Source organism: Lissotriton vulgaris, chromosome 10 (genome assembly GCF_964263255.1).
Source record: "Lissotriton vulgaris chromosome 10, aLisVul1.2, whole genome shotgun sequence".
NCBI classification, from domain to species: Eukaryota; Metazoa; Chordata; class Amphibia; order Caudata; family Salamandridae; genus Lissotriton; species Lissotriton vulgaris.
Genome location: NC_141698.1, coordinates 1,065,684,423 through 1,065,706,680, shown reverse-complemented (window position 1 = coordinate 1,065,706,680; position 22,258 = coordinate 1,065,684,423). Strand labels below are relative to the sequence as shown.

At 46.9% G+C, this 22,258-nt stretch overlaps 1 protein-coding gene across 4 annotated transcripts in view; it reads right to left on the bottom strand.

Moving 5' to 3' along the window:
• The window catches only part of SLC4A7 (solute carrier family 4 member 7), a 422,082-nt gene that overhangs the window by 349,152 nt on the left and 50,672 nt on the right, over positions 1–22,258 (bottom strand). The window contains exon 1 of one of the 4 annotated variants that reach the window (XM_086942127.1): positions 13,911–14,043. The exons of the other annotated variants lie outside the window; for them this stretch is intronic. Coding sequence (XP_086798253.1) covers positions 13,911–13,946 — 36 coding nt within the window. The 5' untranslated portion in view covers positions 13,947–14,043. Of the gene's footprint in view, positions 1–13,910; positions 14,044–22,258 lie in introns of those variants that run through there. 4 annotated transcript variants of the gene reach the window in all.

Below are 22,258 nucleotides of genomic sequence, written 5' to 3'. Positions count from 1 at the left end.
CTAGTGATTGCAGTATAGCCTGCAGGTTTTACGTGATACTGCACACACATCTCACCTTCCTACAGGAAGCTCAACTTTCTCTTCATTCCCTGGCAGGCATCACACTGTGGCTCACACCCATTCACCATCAGTAAGTAAAAGAAAGCAGAGGTGTAAATTTGAAAACTTCCTTCTATGGTCATCTTTAGTTCCTAAAAAACTAAATATATATTTAAAAAAAGACCTCATGGTTCTTCTAGCCCATCACATGCCTCCTATGGTTCACTCATTTAAGGGCAGGAGTAGTTCGTCAAGTAGTAATGATTTCTGATCATAAGCTTATCTGAGGAGCAAGAAGAGGCTATAATGGGCACACAGGTTGAGATTACAGTGTATAATTAAAGTAGAGCTAATACCTCAAGCTTAAGGATAGAACTGACACCAAAGAAAGAGTAAACACTGGCTTGCCCTGAATCTAGAGCTTCCATTAAGCTTGCCATGGACGAATAGAATACCATTATTTCAGTAAGGAGGAGCCATCTGGTTAGACCAGGCTTTTTTTTTTTACTTTAATAATTTTGAAACAGGTGGCAATTATGATGCGGCCCGGAAAAGCTCTGATCGGGCCGCATCTCGGTTCAATTTCCAACTGCCGCATTACAATGCTGGTGGTCGGAAATTAAACCATCCGGTCATTCCGGCTGGCTTCCGATGGGCTCAAGGAGCCAGTCGGAGTCGAGACAGTAAACCTATAGGGTGGCATTTCCGCACTCGAGATTGCAATACTCTGTCTCCAGCAGGCTTTCCGACATGTAAAGCCGGTCAGAGCGCGAGTATAGGGGCCCCTAGCAGGGAACCCTTGCCTTTGCAACTTCCGGATGGGGGCCGAGGGGGCACCTGTGGTGCCCCCCTGTTCATCACTGCACTGTGTGGCAGGTACTCTGAGGTGCCAGACACACGGTGCAGGGATGAACACAGACTCCCATTCCTCTATGAGAGCTCGTGTTAAGGCCAGTTTACAAAGGAATGGGAGTATGCGACCGAACAGTGTTCTGTTGCATCATGATGAGGCGGAAGGGACTGCCGACCGGAAGTCGGTCGGTCCCGTTTCCGAGACTGTGTTAGGCAGACTTGCGTCGTATTAGGCCCCTTAATGTCTCCATTTTAGAAACATTTGAATATTTGACATGTATAAAGCCCTGAAGCCTTTACCATCATCAAGGCGCTCAGCACACCACTACATTAAAGGTAGTCACAGTCTTCACACCCAACTCTGGAACAGAGTTTAATTTGTCATTATTTTTAAAGTGTGTATCATCCCTAAAATTACCCTTTCTAGATGCTTCCCTCCTATACCTCTCCTTTCATCATCTTATGCCACTTTTACTATTTAGATCTCCCAAATAAGCCTTTCTAATGGCTTTACTCATCCCTAACCTCTTCATATTACTATGAACTAAAAAAAAAAATTTTTTTAAACTCTAGACCAGTCCCTTGTCTATCACCCCCCTATATTCCTTTTTGATCCAAATTTCAGACCAACATATCCACCGCTCAAGTTAATTTCATATTTCACCATACTAATTTGCCACTATTACTTTTTGGGTTCCGCAGTAGCGCGCGACTTGCCAAAAGAGCACTGCAACACCACGTCAGCGGTAGTAAAAAGCGCTACATAAATGCAGTTACTAAAACTAGGTTTCCTCCTACAGGGTCAAGCTTTTTTAGGTCTTGCTCGACAGAGGAATTGTATGCATAATGCAATGTTACCAATTCTTCAAACTATGCAGAGCAAGCTTTGGCTCCATACAGGAGTACTCTCACCACGTGCTACTGTTTGCTGTATGCTTTCTCCTCTTTTGGAATGCTTGTACTACACTTACAAGGGACTATTTGGAGTCTGAGAAGCAAATTGAATAGTCTCAAATGTAAGTTTCTATCATGAAAGCATTGTACACACCGTTACACCCTATGTTGAGGGATTACTCATTTTATTCCGGTATACACGACCTACACGTCCGGTTAGATGCGTTTCTGTGCTCTGCACCCATTCTACTCGCCGTGACGAACGCGGAGTACCTGGCCCGTACGATGTCTGACCACAACGCCCTGTTGCTGTCCCTGAACTGGATGACTGAAATTTCACGAGTCCCGACCTGGCAACTGCGACCGGAGGCCCTGGATGACCTGCTGTTCAGGGAAACCTTGGGCGAGCGTTTGACCCGTTATTTTGAGGAAAACAGTGGAACCGCGTCCTCCAGGGCGACTGAGTGGGATGCTTTCAAGGTTGTGGTCCGGGGTCATTGCAGGGGGGCGTCTGCGGGTGTCCGCAAGTCGCTCTTGGATGACCTCGAGCGAGCGGACAAAGAGTTGCGGAAATTAGAACGTGAGCACCCTAATCATTCCGAGCTTCAGGGAGCAGTTGGCAAGGCCAAGGAAGCAGTAGCGGTGGAATTGGAACGATTACGGAGTTTTGACCACAAGGCCTACTTGACTAAGGCGCATGTAGAGGGCGATAAGGCGGTGACCATGCTTGCCTGGCTTGCCAACCCGACTAGGTGCAGCCACCCGATCTTGTCTATTGAGGAGGAAGGGGGCACTGTCTGTCATACCCAACTGGAGATCCTAGATAGGTTCCGAGCTTACTACGAAAGATTGTACGAGAGCGGGTCAGAGGGCCGGGACGCTGAAATTGATGCCTTTCTTGAGGGGCTGCAGTTGCCACAGCTGGAACAGGAGCAGGCGGATGAATTGGGCGGAAACATCACACTGGGAGAAATAGGGAGTGCAGTGAAACAGATGGCGCGGAACAAGACTCCGGGCCTAGATGGTCTACCGATAGAGTTTTACAGTAGGTACCTGGAATTCCTAGCTCCGCAATTACAAGCGTTGTACAATGAAGCAAAGTCAAGAGGGAGACTGCCTCAATCTATGAGTGAGGCCCTAATGATTCCGCTGTTGAAGCCTGGAAGGGAGAGCAGTAACTTATCCTCATATCGCCCTTTGTCCATGCGGACGACGGATTATAAAATCCTGAGCAAAATATTGGCCAACAGGCTGCTGAGCCATATGACGGAGCTGATACACAAAGACCAGTCAGGATTTATTCCCACGCGGAATACTACCAACAACATCCGTCGGTTGATACGGCTACTCCGGGACCAGCTCTCGGAAGCGTCTGCGCCCCTGGTGTTCTCTATTGATATTGAGAAAGCGTTCGACAGTCTGGAGTGGGGGTATCTCTACAGGGTGATGCAGCATTTCGGGCTGGGTGATAATTATATCGTCTGGACCAAAGTGTTGTATACAGCGGCCACGGCACGAGTCCGGGTAGGCTCTCTCGTCTCGAATCGGTATCAGGTGGGCCGTGGAACCAGGCAGGGGTGTACGCTATCCCCCCCTGTTTGCATTGGCGATGGAACCCTTTGCAGCGGAGGCCCGAGTGGGACGATACTACAGGGGCCTCGCTTATGGAGGTAGACCACATGCCATTTCGTTGTACGCAGACGACCTTTTGTCGTTTTTAGCGAATGCGGAGGAGGAATTGGAGGGAGCAAAGCGGCTCCTCTGACTTTTCGGGAGATTATCGGGCCTGAAGGTTAACTGGGCCAAATCCTGTTGATTTCCGCTGCGAAAAGGGGAGGCGCAACCAGTCAACCTCCGGACGCTCAAATGGGAGCCTGACTGTTTACAGTATTTAGGTGTGTAGTTATACCACTCAGCAGCAGACCTGCTGGACGGCAATGTGATCCGCTGCATTAATGCATTGAAGGGAAGTATGGCCTTTTGGGCCACTCTTTCCCTTTCGGCCGTATCTCCCTACTAAAGATGATAGCGCTTCGAGGCTGCTCTACTACTTCCGCACGTTACCGGTGTGGATACCGAGCTCCATATTCCGGCGGTTAAGAATACTGGTGATAGCATTTTTGTGGGGTGCTGGTAGGCGTAGGATAGCGCTTGACACCTTATTACGACCCAAGGATGACGGGGGCATGGCAGTGCCTGACTTCGAATATTACTACCTGGCGGCTCAATTGCAGCCCTTCACACGAGATAGCAAGGGTTTACCGGGCAGAGAAGGGGGCACCCCGCGTCATGTGCTGGCGTATATACCCCTCCACCAAAAGCTTCTCGTCAGAGACTTATCCATGGAGGAGCAGACGTTCCGACTGTGCTGGAATCGTGCGTGCCAGTGACCGGGGCTTACGTGCATGTACGCACCGGAGATCCCGCTGGGGATGGTGACGGCACACCCTCACGGCAGGGACTGGTCAAGACTGCAGAGTTGGGAAGATGCTGGTCTGATGCTAGGTGACCTGTATGAGGATGGGGTGTTACTCCCGTTCCAGACCCTGCAGGAACGGTTCGGTTTGTCTAGAGGGGACTACCTGATGCATGCTGCTGTGACCGGGGCCATGCGGGGGCACTGGGGGGGGAGGGTTTGCAGGAACCCACCACTTCTATGGCCTGTCAGTACACGATGATGGCAGTCGGTACTTACAAGGCAGTGACCTGCCTGTATTCTCGGATGTTGCAGGAAACCCTGAAGCCACTCACCGCCTTGAAGGATAAATGGGAACTGGATCTCCAGTTGGAGATTCCTGACACCACCTGGGCACAATTACAACGGCGAGCGAGAAAGAGCAAGAGAAACGCCAGATTTCAACTGATACACTACTACATACTCCATAGGGCGTACCTCACCCCGGGGAAACTGAGGAAATACTTTGGAGTTGAGCAAGCGGCTTGCTCTAGATGCAATACTGTAGAGGCAGATTTGGGACACAGGCTGTGGGATTGCCCCCAACTGAGGGACTATTGGCAGGAGATCGGGGAGGCACTGAATAACGCTACGGATAGGGAATTGCACTACACTAAAGCGGTAGGAATACTGCACTGGTTCCCCCACACACCCAAGAATAAGACAACGAGTAAGTTTATAGACATGGGATTGATACTGGCAAAGAGAGAAATCACTAGGAACAGGAAATCCAGGAGAAGGCCCACATATCAACGATGGTATAATGAATGTCTGAAGTGGGCGGCGAGCGAAAGCACCCTGCGGTATCAACTAGCCAGATGCACTGCAGACGAAAAGGCGTTAGAAAGGGCGACAGCATGGGAGTCCCTAGTACAGGCGCTCCGCGATGGTACGGGAGAGGAGGGGGGGGGGGGGGGGGGGGGGGGATTCTACAGACCCCGAAACGGAGGATCCCACTAGCACACCGGGCACACACTTAGCGAATGATACATTCCTCCTTGCAGACACCGGGACATACACTATCTTGGAATCCGGGCATAGGCGCAGGCACGGGGGGGGGAAGAGGTGAGAAAGGGGGGGGTTGGGGGTTTTGGGTAGGTTGAAAGTTGGGAGGGGCGAAAATGCAAAGCAGACCGCTACTATCCTGGCATACAGAATTCAAGAAATCTGGAGCGATTATGTAGAATGAATACAATATGGACGCCGCCCGGCCTTCAGGATGTGGGCCTATTGACTGTGTAAATGACTCGCTCAAGCAATCTCTCCATTTAATTGTTGCACTGATGATAAGCCCCAAACTGTAATATGTATGTAAGATTTGGTACTGCAATAAAAACTGTTATAAAAAAAATGAAAGCATTGTACACAGAAGGTTTTTTCTCGCATTCAGATTTTCACTGCAGCAGGCATTAATGGTTTAGTCAGGTTTTACAAAAAAACGATAGGCTAAACCTATTGGCTGTGACAAGGTTTGTTTCTACATGCAACCTTCATCACTCGCTTGAGTGGTTATACTTGGCACACTAGTCTGAAGACATGCCAAGCAGTAGGCGCTGAAGTTTTAACTCCCTTCCAGTGGAAGATCTTATCTTCACTACAAAGCAAACTACTAAATCAAATAATAAACAAATGTAGCCTTCTGGAGAAATTTTTTTTCGTGACAGATAAATTAACAGAAGCTGTGGTGGCAGTAATGGAAAACAAATCTCAAGGAAGTGGAAAAGATGATAACGTGCTGTAGACACTGCAGCCTCTCCTATCGAGAATAATAAAACATACAGATTTACTTGCAGATTGAGAACTGCAGAGTAATTTCAAAAGCAGAAATATGGAAAAGGACAGATGGACGGGTGGGAAAAAAGAGGGACAGAGAGAGCGGGTCTAGGATTTAAATTAGATATTTATGCACAGACACGCTTACTGGAATAGTCTAAGATTGTCGCATCTACTTCAACCTGCATAAATGCTGGAATGCCAAGTAGTAAAATGAAGTCCACTTCCATGAACACATCCAGAAGTAATTGAATTCATTTCCTCCTGGAGATGGGTTCACGTTTATCGAATAAAATGTGTACAAACTCTAAAAAATAATTATCTGGAGACGCACTAGATGTACTGGGAAATAAATGCCAAAATTGGAATATAACGTTAGCGCGTGTGCAGGCAAACAGACTATGAATGCCAAATGCCACCGCATCTCCCCCATGTTGGACTTTACAAGGCGCACTATCCAATTTCTAATAAACCTGGCTAACATAGCGGTGGACCTTCTGTCAGCACACTTGGAGCTTAACAAACAGGATGAACGTTAAATTATTCACTGCTCCATGCAAGCTGTTCGGTTGTGCAGAGAGCTTTAGACAGCTTACTCAAACACAAACACACTGAGGACACAAATTGTAAGTGGAAATTACTGCTGCAGATTTAGACTTTCAAGATGGATCGCAGGCAGCCTGCAAGCAGGTGTGCTTTGCAATTCAGAAATCGGTATAAAAAGCTGCAGTAAAGAACTCTCCAAAATAAGAAGACGACTGAGGAGGCAAACAGTGACGTGGTTACTCTCATAAGGAGTGTGAGCCATAGTGGAAGGATGGACAATAGATAGGCTAGCCTGATAGAGCTGACTGGTCCCCGGGAGTAGGGTCAGGAAACCAGTATGCCCGGCGTGACTCACCGTCGAGCTATTTCTGTGGATGACTAGCTGAGCTAGAATGTTCAGTGCCAGAGGTGAGCCTCTGGAGAGGGATTAGGGTTCAGTGGCTCTCGGAGGGTGCTCATCGCCCTGCCGGGTGCATATCTGGAATAACTCTTGGCCCGGGAAGTGTCCCTTCACCCAAAGGGTAAGTGAGACTTTAAACCTATCCTAAGTCAAGGATGGGTTATCTATTAGGGCAGCCGCGCTTAACCTTTTGACTTCCGTGGACTCCCTCATTACTGGAACCCAAGGATCCCCACTGAATAATTATTGGAATCCAGGTACCTCCAACTGAGTAATTATTTAAAGACCGAGACCCCGGCTAAGCATTTGAACCGTAAAACAATAATACAAGCATTCATTGAGCAAATAAGCAAAGATTAAATATTTTACTTAATTCACAAACAAATATAAGAACAAAATATTGTAATGGCAACGTCGGAGCGGTCCTAAATTTGAGACCACTCTTAGCCCAGACAATATTCTGTTTGATGCATTTTCACAGCTCCCACTAATCAATCAGAGGGGTGCGAAATTTTGGCTTCCAATTTCAAACTCCTACACATTGACAGAAAGTTTTCTTTTTTTCCATTTTCATTCGTCACATATATACTCTTTGTTACTATGTAATTTTCTAGAAAGTCGCAGACCCCCTGAGAAGGCTTCTCACACCCCTCTTACGGTTGATCTCCACCCACCACCACCCCCTCCCAGGGGACCCTGAAACACAATTAGGGGCACTGACAATCCCGCTCTACACTCGTCACCATGGCAAGTCACCAACAAAAGACTATAGTCCTCCTTAGATCAGGCCTCCTTCACCTTCGACCCACCATGAGATGCTGCCTGACTAAATCGATACTTAGTTATTCCTTGGGGTGACTACTGCACAAATTGTACTGGGTATGATTATATACGGTATATATATTATGATAAGAACGGTAGACGTAAAGCGCAGGGATGACGAGGTATTGCATGGTATTACATGGCTGGAAGGCTTCTACGGAATTGTGTAAAACAGTAATAATGCGATGATGATGGATTAGTGTTTGTTAATTTGTTATCACCTCTTTTACAGATCCGGAATGATGTTTATTTTATTGTTTAATATACTTTACTTTTCTTTATTTCATGCATCGTTTAAAGGTATTGACCCATGCTTGATTCGGCATAACTCCAATATGCTTGTATAATTACTGATGCTTCATTGCTGCTCTCATTTTTGTTATTGATCAATAAAAAAGATTTTAACACAAAAAAAAAAAAAAAAAGTTGTCTTAGGATGCCCTAATTTCATAAACCTCTGTCCATCATCCACCAGGCACAGGAAGGTGCCGGGAGTTGCGGAAGACCTAGCACAGAGGGAGGGGCAGAGAACAGTTAAGAGAGCCAGAAAAGCATGCAAGACTTCAACTCACCAGCAACTGGAGAGTGGCACTGCACTGGTGGCAGCCTTAAATTAAATAGCTGCATTTCCAAGGAACCCAAGACACCATTTACCTTTGATATAGTGGCCCTGGTTTTAATTAAATATAATATCAATGAATGATGCAATAATGATTTAGCGATATAGTGAACAAATATTACTTCAATGAGAAAGGATAGGACTCGGGAGTTGATGCAAAACTCACAAAAGGGCCCCTCATTGGGCTACAAAGAGTAAGGAAATATTAAGTCAGTCTCAACCAGTCAAACTTAGAAAGCCTACTTACTATACATACCATCTTTATTGATCCTTCTGAACCATGACCCGGAAACCTAGCCCATCCCAACATTACTGTAAGAATAATCTACCATTCAGGGACATTTTTTAAAAGGCGAACCAATAAAAACTAAGGCTTCTACCTGCCTGTCCCCCATCTTGTATCAGCAAATTTTACGTTCACATTAAGAAGTAATCCAAGCTAGTGAACAGTGCATTGTTTCCGTTGTTCTTTATACGGAACAATGTTTCAGACAGGTGTGACAGATCTCAAACCTGCACACTTTAGAGGTCTGGTCTCGAAAGCACACTTGCCATCTCTTCGATCAGCGTACAAGATCGCCCACTGCTTACCAATGGATGGCTTCATGGTAACTCCTGTGTTTACTTTCTATCGGCCAGTTGCGGTAGGTTTCCTCGCTTGTCGTGTTTGTCCCTTACGTGAATCACATACGCTATTACTTGTGTCCATTCAATGCAGACTTTTTTAGGCGCTACTTTTTCAGGGTGTTTAAGCACTCTACCAGAATGAGTCTTTAAGGCAGACTACCTTGTGTACTACTCCTCTCTGCCATGTTCCTCCCTGGTTTGCGTTAGCTTGCCCACAGCAGACCCTCTCGCCTTCCGTTGTCCGAGTTAGTTTGTCTCCATCATCCCTCCCAGTGTCAGGGTTGGCCTGCTCCCTTCCCCTTATTTTGACACCTTCCATTCAGTTGCTAGTTTTGCCCTGCCCCCCACCACCCCTCAAATTGCCAGGGTTAGCCTACCCCCACAACACCTCCCGCTCACTGAGGTGCCCTGCTCACACCAGTCGTCCGACTCATGCCATCTCCCCAAAAAAACGTTAAAACACACCACACACCACTAGCCAGGCTATAGAGCTTCCCACCCTCCCTCCTGCTATCTGTGTTGCCCCTCCTCACCTGTCTGCCTTCCCTCTGTTGTCCAGGTTGCCCCCCACCTCCCCAAACAAAACCAAATCAAGAAATGCCATGGCCTGAACATCGCTGCCTGCATCAGAGCTTTTTTAACCCAACCTGCGCCCAGTGTTGCCTCCTTCTCCCTCACACTCCACCCTCCTTCCAACAATAATAAAAACTTTAAAAAACATGCAATGACAGGGTCAATGCTGCTGCACAGCATGGCTAAGAAATATTGACTAAACCAATACCTGGTGTAGGGGAGACCTATTGGATTTACCAAAGCTTGTTGCAAAGGATCACGTTGCAGTAATTGTAAAAACATGCTACCATCACTCCAGTCGGACAGCAAGCCCACAAGACACTGCAACCTCAGACAATCCGCTTGAAAAGTTACTGCAGATAAGATAATAAAGTGTGAATCTGTTGTCCAAATTCTTAAGCTGTTCGGATCTAATAGAAGTCAACATATCGGCGCTTGGAAGGGTTGTGAGAAGAAAAGCTGCAAAATGGAAAATCAAAGGCCAGTATTACAAGTCATCAATATTGTTAAGGATGTGGAGAGTCTAGAAGCACCAACTCATTACACACTGAATGAATGACAAACGTCCAACTGAAAGAACGCATTAGGAGGTAACACAACAAGTAATATGTCATGGCTGGGGGTGAATTGGACCCTCTGATGCAATTCTGAATACATATTTGGATATTAAAAGTGACCTCACTTTTAACTTAAAGGTTAATTCAGCTAGGGTAATGAAAGTGGGAAAATATATACCGGTACAAGGGATTAATAGCAAATGGTGTGGTGCTCAAAGACTGATGCTGAAACCTCCACTACAAAACATCTTCAAATAAATTCACTTGCAACCATACAGAAAACGTCATTTTCAACAGAAATATTTACAAGGGCTTCAATGACAAGGCCCGCTCTACTGGCATACTTCAGTCAGGACCTTGCATGCCTATAAACCCCTAGGGTCAGAGAAGCGCACTCTAAAAATTGGGGGTGCTGTGGGTATGAGCAGGACTGACGTAGGGGTGGTTTGCACAGGAATGGCTACTGTAGGGCATTCTTCAGGTTCTGGGAGAAGCTAGGAAAAGCAGACTAATCCTCCTCCTCCTGCTGGCCAGAAGTGATATAATACCAGAGCAGGGTGCGGGGGAGCGGGCATTGGACCTTTATCTGGCATAGCCATTTACGGTCCAAGCAGATACCAGCTAGCCTCTTTGGGCTCTGGACCCCATGCAGCTACTTCATGCTCATTTGGTTGCTCACCGGCCCCAGAGGTCGGATTGCCTCTTTCACACTCACCAACTATAAAATTATGGCTGTGTTTTTCTGGGTGGCATAATTTTTTGAGTAGGGAATTTAACTTCACATTTTGTGATGGTATTGGGGGATGGGGGTAGGCTCATTGTAGTAACGGGTCCAAGTTGCCACCTTTAGGATCCGGCACCAAAAATTATTTTCTTTATCCCAAGGATGGGCTTTTGGAGGGCCTGGCAGAGGCAGGTGGCGCTTAGACTGTGGCTTGTGTCCCTTTTCCTGGGTACTAACCTTACTGATCAAGGGGAGGAAGGAGAGATGGGCTTGTGTCATGTAACCAAGTTATGGCTTGGTTGCCCAGACACCTCGCAGAAGGTTGATAGGCATTCTTAACAAGGAGGACTCAGACGTGAATTTGAAATCTGTATATATATATATATATATATATATATATATATATATATATATATATATATATATATATATATATATATATATCCTTGCGCACCAGGAGGGGTGCAGATTTTCAAACAAATTTGGTTTGGACCCCCTTAGTGCTTGGAAATCCAAAAGGTAGGGTCTTGCAATGTGGGAATGATTTGTGAATTGGCCAATCATTAATCTACAAAACAATTTTGGTGATGGCATGTTAGGATTTAGCACTGTACATCTGCACAGCTGATAATGCAAAATGTGTTTCATAGTGTTCTTTTAAGTGTAAATAAAATGCAAATAAAATGCGGAGAGAGAGCGACAGACTTTACTGTAACATGTCCAACGTCGGGATGTGTATAGACCATAGTAGTTAGATTGAGAATTCCAGGAGCAAATTATGCAGAGAATAAGCCAATTTTCACAAGAATTGGACATTATTAATCTGTGTCTTTGTCCTAATATTCGCTTGTTATCGTGACATTTTTCTATACAAGTCTTAATTTTAAAAATATATATATCAATTTAAGCACGAATTGGCAAAGCCAATAGGTCCTTCCCAGGCGAGCTATTGTCTTTGTCAAGGTTTTTAAAAACATTGAACAGCTGCATGGCTGCTGTGCAGAATGGTAGAGTTCTGGCCAAATCATTGCATGTTTTTTTTTAATTAATTACTATTAGGAGGGCTGGAGACAGCTCGGAGGGAGGAGTTAGGGCATGCAACACAGATGGTTTAGAAGCCACCCACCCCGCCAACAATAAAATATAAATCTAAACACGCTAGGACGCCACCATTGCTGGCCAGATTATAGCGTTTTGTTTTTTTAACTTGTTAACCATGTTGTATTGAGCCGCGATTCTGTGCAACAGGTCTATTAACATTGACAAAGCCAAACATATGTAGGTGAGAACTATTGGCTTAGCCAATGCTTTTTCCCCATGCATGGGAGGTGGGCATGCAAAAATGAGGGAGTGGGCAAGCAATGAGAGAGAGCAAGCGATAATACAAAGGGACAGGAGGGGGACATGCAACAGAGCGGAATGGTGTAGAAACACATGATAGAGACTGCCTGCATGCTCAGGTCCTATTACGGGAGCCCTTCAACAACAAAAAAAGGCTACGAAAGGTTGGACAATGCTCCAGGTGAGGGACAAACATACTTCGAGGAAGTGAAGCCAGCATGTGCTGATCGAAGAATTAAGGAAAGGAGGCACGATGAAGTCAACCAATGGTAAGCAAGGAGCAGTCTCCAAGATGCCGCCCCAGGCAAGATGCAAAAAGACCAAACACACTACATTCAATACTGCAGACACATTTTTTCCTTAAAGAGTAAAAATGTAAACTAGTTTGTCACTTTAGGAAACTGAACTCGCTCTTGGAGTACTAACTGAATACTGCTTTCAGAAACAGGTGCTTGAATTCTTGTCTGAAACTTCAGGACATAAGATCTGAATCCAAACTTAGGGGCAGATGTACAAGAAACTGGGCAGTCTTATGCCAAAATAGGTAACGCTGCACTTCGTCAGTTTAAAAAAACGCAGGGATGCACCGTATTTACAAGAATGGCGCAGGCACTGTGCCGCCATTTTGCTAGAGTGCGTGTGCTGCAGGGGAGATTGTTCATGTGCAGGAAGGGACACTTTCCTGCACATAATCTGAACAGGCGATCTGCAGAATGCAGCTCAAGTGGAAAGAGCAATATACGATGAGAAATAAAACATTTCTCCTCATATCACCCGTTTAAGACCTGTTCTTATTTTAGGCGCTGCCCCACACCTTGCAAATATGAGGCTGCGACAAAAAACAATGGGTGTTGCAGCAGCAGCAAGTCCACTGCAACATCCATTGCCTGCCCCTTTCACACTAAGTGCTGCGTTAATCGGGGCATTATTTACAAGGAGGTGTTAAGCCATGTTAAGTAAATGAGTTAACACCAGAACGTCGGGGGGCGGGGTTACAGGCTGCACTTTTACGTCACGCTGCAGGGAGACGCATCATGTGCCCGCATACTGCGCCACACACCGCTGACTAACAGATTCCCACAATCCCAGCGCGCACTAAGGAACGGAGTCTCAGGAGGGATAAGAGAACCCGCAGTTTCAACTCCTCAGACCCATCACACATGCAGCGGCGACAGGCTGCAGAAGTCTCCAAGGACCTAAAACAAATCCGGAAGCAGATCACGGAGCCTTGACATCAGATTACCTTTTGAGCGCCAAATCGGCTTTAACGATTGTCTCATCAGGGCGGATCTCACTGCCCTGTCCTGCCACCGGCAGCCACTTTGTTGCGCAATGGTCACCCCTGCTAGCAGCCGCACATGCGATGCAATTAAAAAGGCACCCACACAACTCAACCTGTGGTGTCAACACCCACTAGAGCTGCACTCTGCAGAAAACGGAATAGAAAGAGAAGTGTGGGTGCAAAGACCCGGCAAGAAGTTGCAGATCGCACATCCACAGGGCTGCGTGACAGAGTGAAGGCAAACAGCCAAAGACACGGCCCTGGCGTGGTGCGCACAGCGCAGAGAGCATGCTCAATAGGTTAAAGGAGCGCTATAAAGCTAGGGCTGTAAAACACCTGTCCAAAGGATGGGCACCACCCTGACTACCCCGCTCCAACCTGGGAGTAAATAGAAAGAAGTACGTACGGTGTGCACGTCCCTCCTCGGAGCGCGTCCTTCCATGGCGGCGGCTGCAGCACGGAGTGCCCTTGGCGGCGGCGCACGGTAACCAGAGCCACCTCCCGGGGCTCTGGGGGGCGGCGCAGTGCGCACAGGCCTGCCTGCCTGCCTGCGGCTGCTGGGCTGTCAGGAGCCCGGGGAGCACCCTGCAGGAGGCGGCCAATTACCGCCGCCGAGGGCGGGAGGCTTCCAGCGCAATAAATGTCACACAAAGACACAAGCAGCGGGGTCACAGCAGAGGCGCTTTTGGGAACGCGGCGTGCCTCCGATTCCAGCAGAGAGGGCCAAAAAAGGAACCGAAGCCACGCACGTTTGAACTTCGTCCACAATAACACGGCCTTAAAAAAGAAAAGGTGTTGATAAGCAGCCGGTGCCGCGCCGCCGCCTCCTGCGCGCAGGGAGGGCGCTTTGCGCACGGGGAGGAGGGCGCGCTCAGTGGCTCCGTTCACAACGCAGGATTAACAGGTAGCGCGTCCGGTTACACGTCTGCTCGGTAAATAACAATTCACGTCCATCTCCCTGTCAGAGAGAAAGGGGGGGGGCGCTTGCTGGCTGCTTGAAGGTGCCCGGGAAGGGCACGCGGACAAGCTGCACGGGAAGGGGCTCCAAGGATGGGCGCAACAGAGTCCTCCGAGGATTCTGGGCCCGCGAGGGTGCGCAATGCCAGAGGAAATTAAAAGACTGAATCTGTATGAAGCTGGCAGCACGGAGCAAGGATCTGTGGGTCCGACCCATGGGGCCGTGGCTTGCATCCATCCATCCATCCATCCGAGAGGTTGGCCTATGACAGGTCTGAAACAGCGTAGGCTCTGGAAACACGGGCACGGTTTTAATGTCCGGATTACTTTCAGGAAGCAAGGCACAGATATCAGATTCCACACCACGTAACTCATTTTTTTCCCAGTTTTATAAACCCTGGGGTATCGGAGCGCTTAACACAAGCACCAGTTACATAACCCATGGTCACATTTTTAAACGCACAGTGAGATTAAGTGATTTGCCCTGGATCACACGATGCTGAACGGGCGCCAAGACTCGAACCGGGCCCCCCCTTTGCTAGCTCCAACGTCGGCAGCTCTGGCCGTTACACCACCCTCCCTTAACCTTACCACCCACCCACCCAAAATCAACGAATATTCCGAACGAGTTTTAGAATTGGTCATCTAGGAGGTCTCAGGAAGATCCAGTGTCGAAGTACTTTCAGGATTGCTGCTCTCAGCAGCACAAGATTATTGGGAAGCGAGAGACCTGAACTGACAAAAATTTTTGTTCTGAAACGACAGAAAGGAGTGACATAAAACAAATACCCGTGCACACCTAAAAGTGGGTGGAGGGCCAATGACCGTCAGCTACTGGGACAGACTCTTAGCCGAGGCCCTTGCAGACAGCAGTGCCTCTATCCCGGCCCCACGCAAAGCCAGAAATGAGTCCTGGGCGCAGTCTAGGGCATACATGGATGTGGGGCTGGCCTGGTGGCCCTTTTGATGTATGGCAAATAAGAGAAGCGAGAGGAGTATGTCCAGTCTGTGTTACATAAATGCTAAATAACGTCTGTACATACAATCTGTACTCAGTACCGCACGCCAGTGCTTTTCTAACGTCCAGGGCTGATCAGCAAACACTTGCACCAGTGCACGCAAAGCAACACTATTTGGACACAGATCGTTTACTGTGCAAACTACAGTAAGTACGGGTCCTGTGTACGAAACGGTTATAGTAAATTTAACCTGCCACACCATCCAATTCAAGTTATTACGCAAAGAGAAGCAGGACAGTGCACACACTGGAGTTAGGGATGAAGTTTCAGAGGGGTGAATTATCACGGTACAGTTCAGTTACAGTATAATTTTTCTCAACTCTATTACCCTGCGACACATTTCTGGATACACACACAATTGTGCTGTCTACACAATAGTTACCATACACAGTGATGCATCTTCAAGAGACTTGCCAGTGACCGAAGGTGGACCCCCCTGGAGGCCTTTAGAATGTCATTTACCATCCATAGAAGGTGCCCACTTGTGCCGCAGCGTTACTCCTGCCTTTTCGGAGGCAGAGACCAAGAATGAGAAGTTAAACCATCAACCAAACGGCAGAGCTCGTTTCCAAGAGCAGACGCAAGAATGCCCAGACCTCAAGCTTGGGCCAAGTCCATGACCCCTATGGAAGACTAGGTTTCTGTGGAAGTCAATAGAGCGCCAACCTTTCCTACCTACAGAGGTCTGCGCCCTGTAGCCAGAAGGGCTGCAGGGAAGCTCTTTACAGGGTGGTCGGGGTGTGGGTGGGAGCTGGGACATGCACGCTATGGAGTAGGCCGGACCTAAAGCTCAGTCAAGTGAATGGAGTTAGGGCTTGAGTGACAGAAAGACCACAAAGAAAGAAAAGTAGAGAGCAAAAAAAGAGCAAGTTCCACAGAAAGAACAAGCCGGGCATAAAGGAGAGGAACGCCTGAAAAAAATACACATAGCACCGATTCGGTACATGAAGTCTCCCTGGTGAGGGATAAGCAGGACACTCAACGCAACAAAAGGGGTTGCTGCCTGAACTGCCAGGAGATGAAAAACAGTGGTTATACACCAACCAAGGAAAGTGGTTATTGTGTGTGTTGTGTTCCAGGTTTTCAAACTTCAGCACAGTAGATTAGTGCACGATGACCCTTGGTATCTGAAATGTAGATAAAAAACTTCAAGGCTGATATTGTTCCAGGTGCAGCAAATAAAGCATGGGGAAGTGAATTTTCAGTACTGTGAATTATTAAGCAACTGAAACCACAATGCTGGTTTCGACCAGTTCCTACCCTCACAGGGTACTCTGAGAACAAGGGAACTTGAAAGGCTTATTTCTATCACAGCACCCTCAGAAAGTGTGCAACACTCCACCCATCAAGGCGAGCCGCATAACTAGTGTGCAACACTCCACCCATCAAGGCGAGCCGCATAACTAGACCATCAGGGGTCTGGAATTTAACCGGATATCTACTGGTCCATGGGGCAGGTTGATTCATAAATGTATTTGTCCTGTAACAAAATCCACGTGTCCCCTTCATACCATGTAGTGTGGTGACAAATTATGGCAACAATCTCATTATATAAGAGCTCCGATATAGCCCGATTACATCCTCCGAATCCCAGAACATGTGCAACATAATCTATCCAGCAAGAGAAGCCACAAAACTGGACGTCCTTGGTATAACAGCCTCACTTCAACCGCTACCACCTGCAGGTGTGTTTGTGAATAGGAGACCCAAACGCGTGTAAAGTACGGATCAGTCTGCCATACCGTCCCTCTTCTACCGGTGGGGCCAGGATTTTTCAAAAAGGGGCGAAAAGAACATTTGGTAGAGTCCTCCAACGTAAAGTGGAAAATTAGGAGGCAGCTGCTCATCTGGCAAAAGTATTCCATTTTGAGCAAGAGTTACAAATTGTTGGTCATGTGTTTAGCTAAGTTGGTACTACCGTCATTACTCCCCCCTTTCTAATGAAAAAGGCTGCTACCATCAACATGCGCAACTGAATCCCACTGCCACAACAGACACCCCTTCACCCAGGAGAGATTTCTTTTGTAGGACAGTACAAGGTCAGATTTGCCTTGCAGAGTGTTAAATTCCAGTCTTATCATCAAAGATCTCAACTTTTGAAGTTAAGCTTGATTACTCACAACTGGCTACAGATTATGTCTAAATTTTAGTTTGTCAGATGTCTTTTTTTTTTTTAATATTTCCTCCCTTGCAATCTTATTTTTAGCATTTCCATTTTGAGAAGGCAGTGTTGTGGACTAGTGAAGTCTGACAGCGCTGTACCCACTTGGGTATGGCTTACCGCACCACACGCTGGCGTCTCTGGCACTCGTGTGAGCGAACAAAAGCACACTTTGAACCCCGGCCATGGTGCGTGCGGTGCTATAGGGAGCTTCTGCATACGAGCAGGACTGCCAGTCCAGACAGAAGCACGTTGGGCCTAAACAGCCCCCGTCTCTAATGAAGGATCATAACGGAGGCAGCTGGCAAGCCTCACAGCTCAACATGGACCAGTGCTCTTACAGTGAAGTGCACATGAAGTAGGCACTTGAAATGAATGGCTCTACATAGATTGCACGACTTAAAACTCCCTCACCTTTGCTGGCTCCATTGTCTGACTTCTGGACGGGTAAGGATCGCGCTGTTCAACAAAAATTACAGCAAACAGTGCAACTGATGAACAGAAGGGTCGTGCTCAACTTACTTTAAACTGTTTGACATAAGTTTCGTCCTGGTGAGGTAAAACCTTGAAACGCTCAATCTGTTATACTCTCACTACACTACCAGCACTGACACAGCCAATAGCAGTGATGGTTATAAAGTGAAACATTCTGCTGTGGTCACCTATACAGAGGCATAAACACTGGGCAGACGAAGTTGAAAGCTCAAAGGGCACAACACAACACATTGGTTCATTTCTGAATAGCAAATTTGATTAGAGGATGAAGGTGACATTTCAACAAGAAACTGATCAAAATACCACTGTGGGTTAGGTTAACAACTTTATTGCAAACATGTAGTCGAAATCTTAAGGTCCCAATCGGAGTTAAATCAGTGAGTTGACAGTTGGGGCAGGGATGCAGTACTTTGGTTACCAGTCATACAGACACTGCCTACTTCTACTCCCAAGCGCAGACCTTTACGGAACTCGAACACCTCTCGGAAGGAAAGACCCACCTGACAAACCACCAGACAAGGAATTAGGCAACATCCCCCAAACTGTGGTTTCAGGGAACGGGCGTCATTAAAGATGGCGCTCCGATGTCGAATCACGAGTAGGTTAGAGTAGCTGGGCTCATTCTCACCTCCTCAATCTTCAAGTTAAAGGTTATAATAATCAACACCGCAGCATCAGTATTACTTATGCATTGAATATAAATGAGGTGCACCTTCACCCATGGATGCACAGCTGAGAAAGGGAGGGTTCATCAGCAATGAGGTTTTAGACCTCGGTCTTTAAGCATTACCAAAATTAAAACTATATCTCATTCCTAGTGCATGTGTAAGATGCGGCCAGAAGGGGCCCCTCAAGTAAGAATCAAATATATTTCATATTGGTCCTACAATGTTTTTTGGTCTAGATTTATGCATTAAAGAAATACAAGAAATGGGGTGCTGAGACCAAAGCCCACTACCCCAACTGAAAGCGGAAAACAGCTCAGTTACCGGAATTTGAGACCAATAAAGCACTTGAAAAGCGATAAATTCCCCAAATCAATTAGGTTTTCATACATTGGGGAAACAAGTCGCAAATTATGCGCAAACATTTTTTGACCAAACTTTTTTAAAAAACAGATGTTGGGAGGCCTTCTGTGATGTCGATGAGGATCTTACATTGTTGCAGCACTGGAAGCACAACTCGAAGTTTCGCATGGTAAACTTAGTAAAAAATAAATAAAAAACAATTTTTTTAAAAATTAGTCCATTAAGCAGGCTCGCACTCGAATTATAGTTTTCTGCATGAAGTACTACTCAACTCTTTCAAGAAGAACAGTCAAGCCCCCCCTCCCCCCCCCCCCCCCGCAGGCTGGCGCAGCACTAATATCTGTGACAGCAATGCCTGGTCATTTTCCACTAACTCACTTCCCATGGAGATTGGGTTTATCTTTACAAAGGAAATCCACCCACATCTATTGGCCTTGCACTAAAAATAACAGAGGGGCAGAAGGAATGGACACGTCACTGCAACGAACACAGGAGCTCTATTTAAAAAAAAAAAAAAAAAAAGACCGAACAAATTCGAGGAGATCAGATGTCAGATCCGCAAAGTCAATCGAACAACTTCAGTAAGTGTCCTACAGACAGCACAGGCGAGCGACCTTCACAGCAAATGTTGGTCACTTTCACCCCAGTCATTTAAATTACTAATTCGCACAAGCATTTGATGGTAGTAGTTAGCTTCTTAAAAAGAATCCAATTGCATCGCAAAAGGGATTCTAATCACATCCGAGAAGTCAAAATGGCATTCACAGGCAAGTGTCCCTGGGGCTCCTGAGATCAGACGGTTTAACAATGGCAAGAATTGGGGTTCTCTGGGAAGCTGGTTTTTGTGGGCCACTCCCAGTCATTTTTCTAACCCAAGTGGGCCTAAAGTGCTGCAAACCGGAAATAAGCAAACATCCATTTTGTTTTCCTAAGACTGCAGACAGGTTGTCTGTCAATGTTTTGTGGAAAGTGTGATCGTCGGGGACAAAATGTTAATATTGAAGTGTGTTATGCAACAATGTGTACGATTATACGACACATTTTAAATATGAAACGTGCTGTAATGAAATTAAAAGCATTCATTCTAAAGTGTGCTTTTCTTATGTAATACGAAGACAATAGTGCAGGGATTAATAAGACCTTTATAAAGAAAGACAGAAGAGTGCAGTGTAGGACAGTGTAATTTTTCCAGATAGGGCTCTGCGGAGTTATTTTTACACCCTAGGTGAGGGTCATTAATAGGGGCTTTAATCAAGTAGGGGCCTGCACGGGTAAGCTCGTCAGGATTGCAAATATTCCCAGGGCAGCCCTAAACCACGTTTTATCACCATTGAAAGAAACACAACATGCTGTGTTACCCATTCACTTCACTTTTCATTTGTTTAGGGAAACTAAACAGCCAGCAAATTGATTCAGTACAGGGAATAATGAGAAATAATTCATAGCAAAGATCTTTCCTGTGAATTAAGAGCTTTTAATTATTCAAGAAGGCGGCCTACCCATGCCGGCTTAAGCGAGAGGTCTGCCTCTCACGGCAGGCAAAGGCCGGCCTTAGTTTGAAGGGGGGCCGGGACCCCCTCAGATGGCTTCAGTGAGTAACTGCACCGGTCAAGTAGGAGGTATCTATGGGGACCCCTCCTTTCCCTCCTTCCAAAGAATGCCATGGGGATGGGGTGTGGAGTGGGCACACTGTGCCCCCTCAATGTGGTGCACAGTACCAGGCATGTGTGCTCTTCCACTGCACCCACCTGCAAGGGGGAGTGGGGGGGGGGGGGGGGGCCGGGGTGATCCGCTGACACCCTCTGAAACAGAGTCTAGGTGGCACCCACCATTGGAAGGCGGATTCGCAGCTTCAAGGAGCCAGTCCACCATTCTATAATGCACATATTCGTGCACTCTGAAGAGCGCATCTCATGCGATAAGGCACGCATACTAAAGGGTACGCTGCGGAGCTGAACAGTGCGCCATTTCTGAAACGAGGCTCCACTGGCTAAACCATACTTTGCATGCAGGGGATGCAACACAGCGTGTCCATTTTTAGCACCCACCCTCAACCCCAATGTACTCAATCACACTGGTGCTAAATGTATGCCACTACAATCTCAAGAGGGTAGGCCTCGTTCACATGGGAGAATCCTTTGTTCCAGGTCCATTTTAGAGACCTGGGCGCAGAGGCCACCTCCCCCTCCGACTCGGATGCCCCTTACAAGAATGATACAAGGGTGCCAGTGAATCCTCAAGCTTCACCCCGCAGACTGGGATAGTCGGTCACTGCAGTGGGAGCTCTATTCCCCTCTTTTGAAATGGTGGGGGAGGTCACTACCCCAGTGAAAGAAGGACTGGCAGCTTTAAACAGCTAGGCTGTCTTTCATGAATTCTCTGTTCGGACAGCAGGCACAAGTCTGCGCATTCACTGTAATAGGGCCCACTCCCAGTCTGTGCATGGCGAACAGAGTTAAAAAGTGTGGGCTGCTGTGCAGACCAGGGAAACGAGTTTCTAATATGGTGTCTGGTCTAAACTCCCCCTCCCTTGCAGTATTCTTTACCCCATACATCCCACTTCATGACAACCAGCATCTCCGGAGTTGCATGTAAATTCGGTTTGAATCGGCCATTCTATCCAATCCTATGCAGAGGGTCTGATCCAGTCTACGCATCGAGTACATGGCCTGGGCTTTCCATCAATATAGAAAAGAATCCTTTACCCAGACAGGTTAGTCTGTCCTCTCATTTCCGAAGCAAACAGAAGATTATGGACGGAGCGCTGAGTCTTTTCAGCCATTCACCCCCAGTCACAGCTGTGAGTGGATTTGAAGGGGATGAGGAGTGTGTTAAAAGTTACATCTTGGTGTCCTTAGGCTCAATCCTTTTTTGTATGAATAGAATCAAAGGAGTCCGTGCTTTATAGAAAAGTTGCTCTTTATTTGTGTGGATAAAAACGTAGACAGCCGACACGTGTTTCGCCCCTGTGGCGAATTGCGCCAGGGCTTTTTCAGGGCTATTTACAATTTTATGTGTTCTATATGCTTCCTCATTATATACACAATAAATTTCAACATTTGGTCTGGTTTGTAAATTTATTAGGGGTTGAATC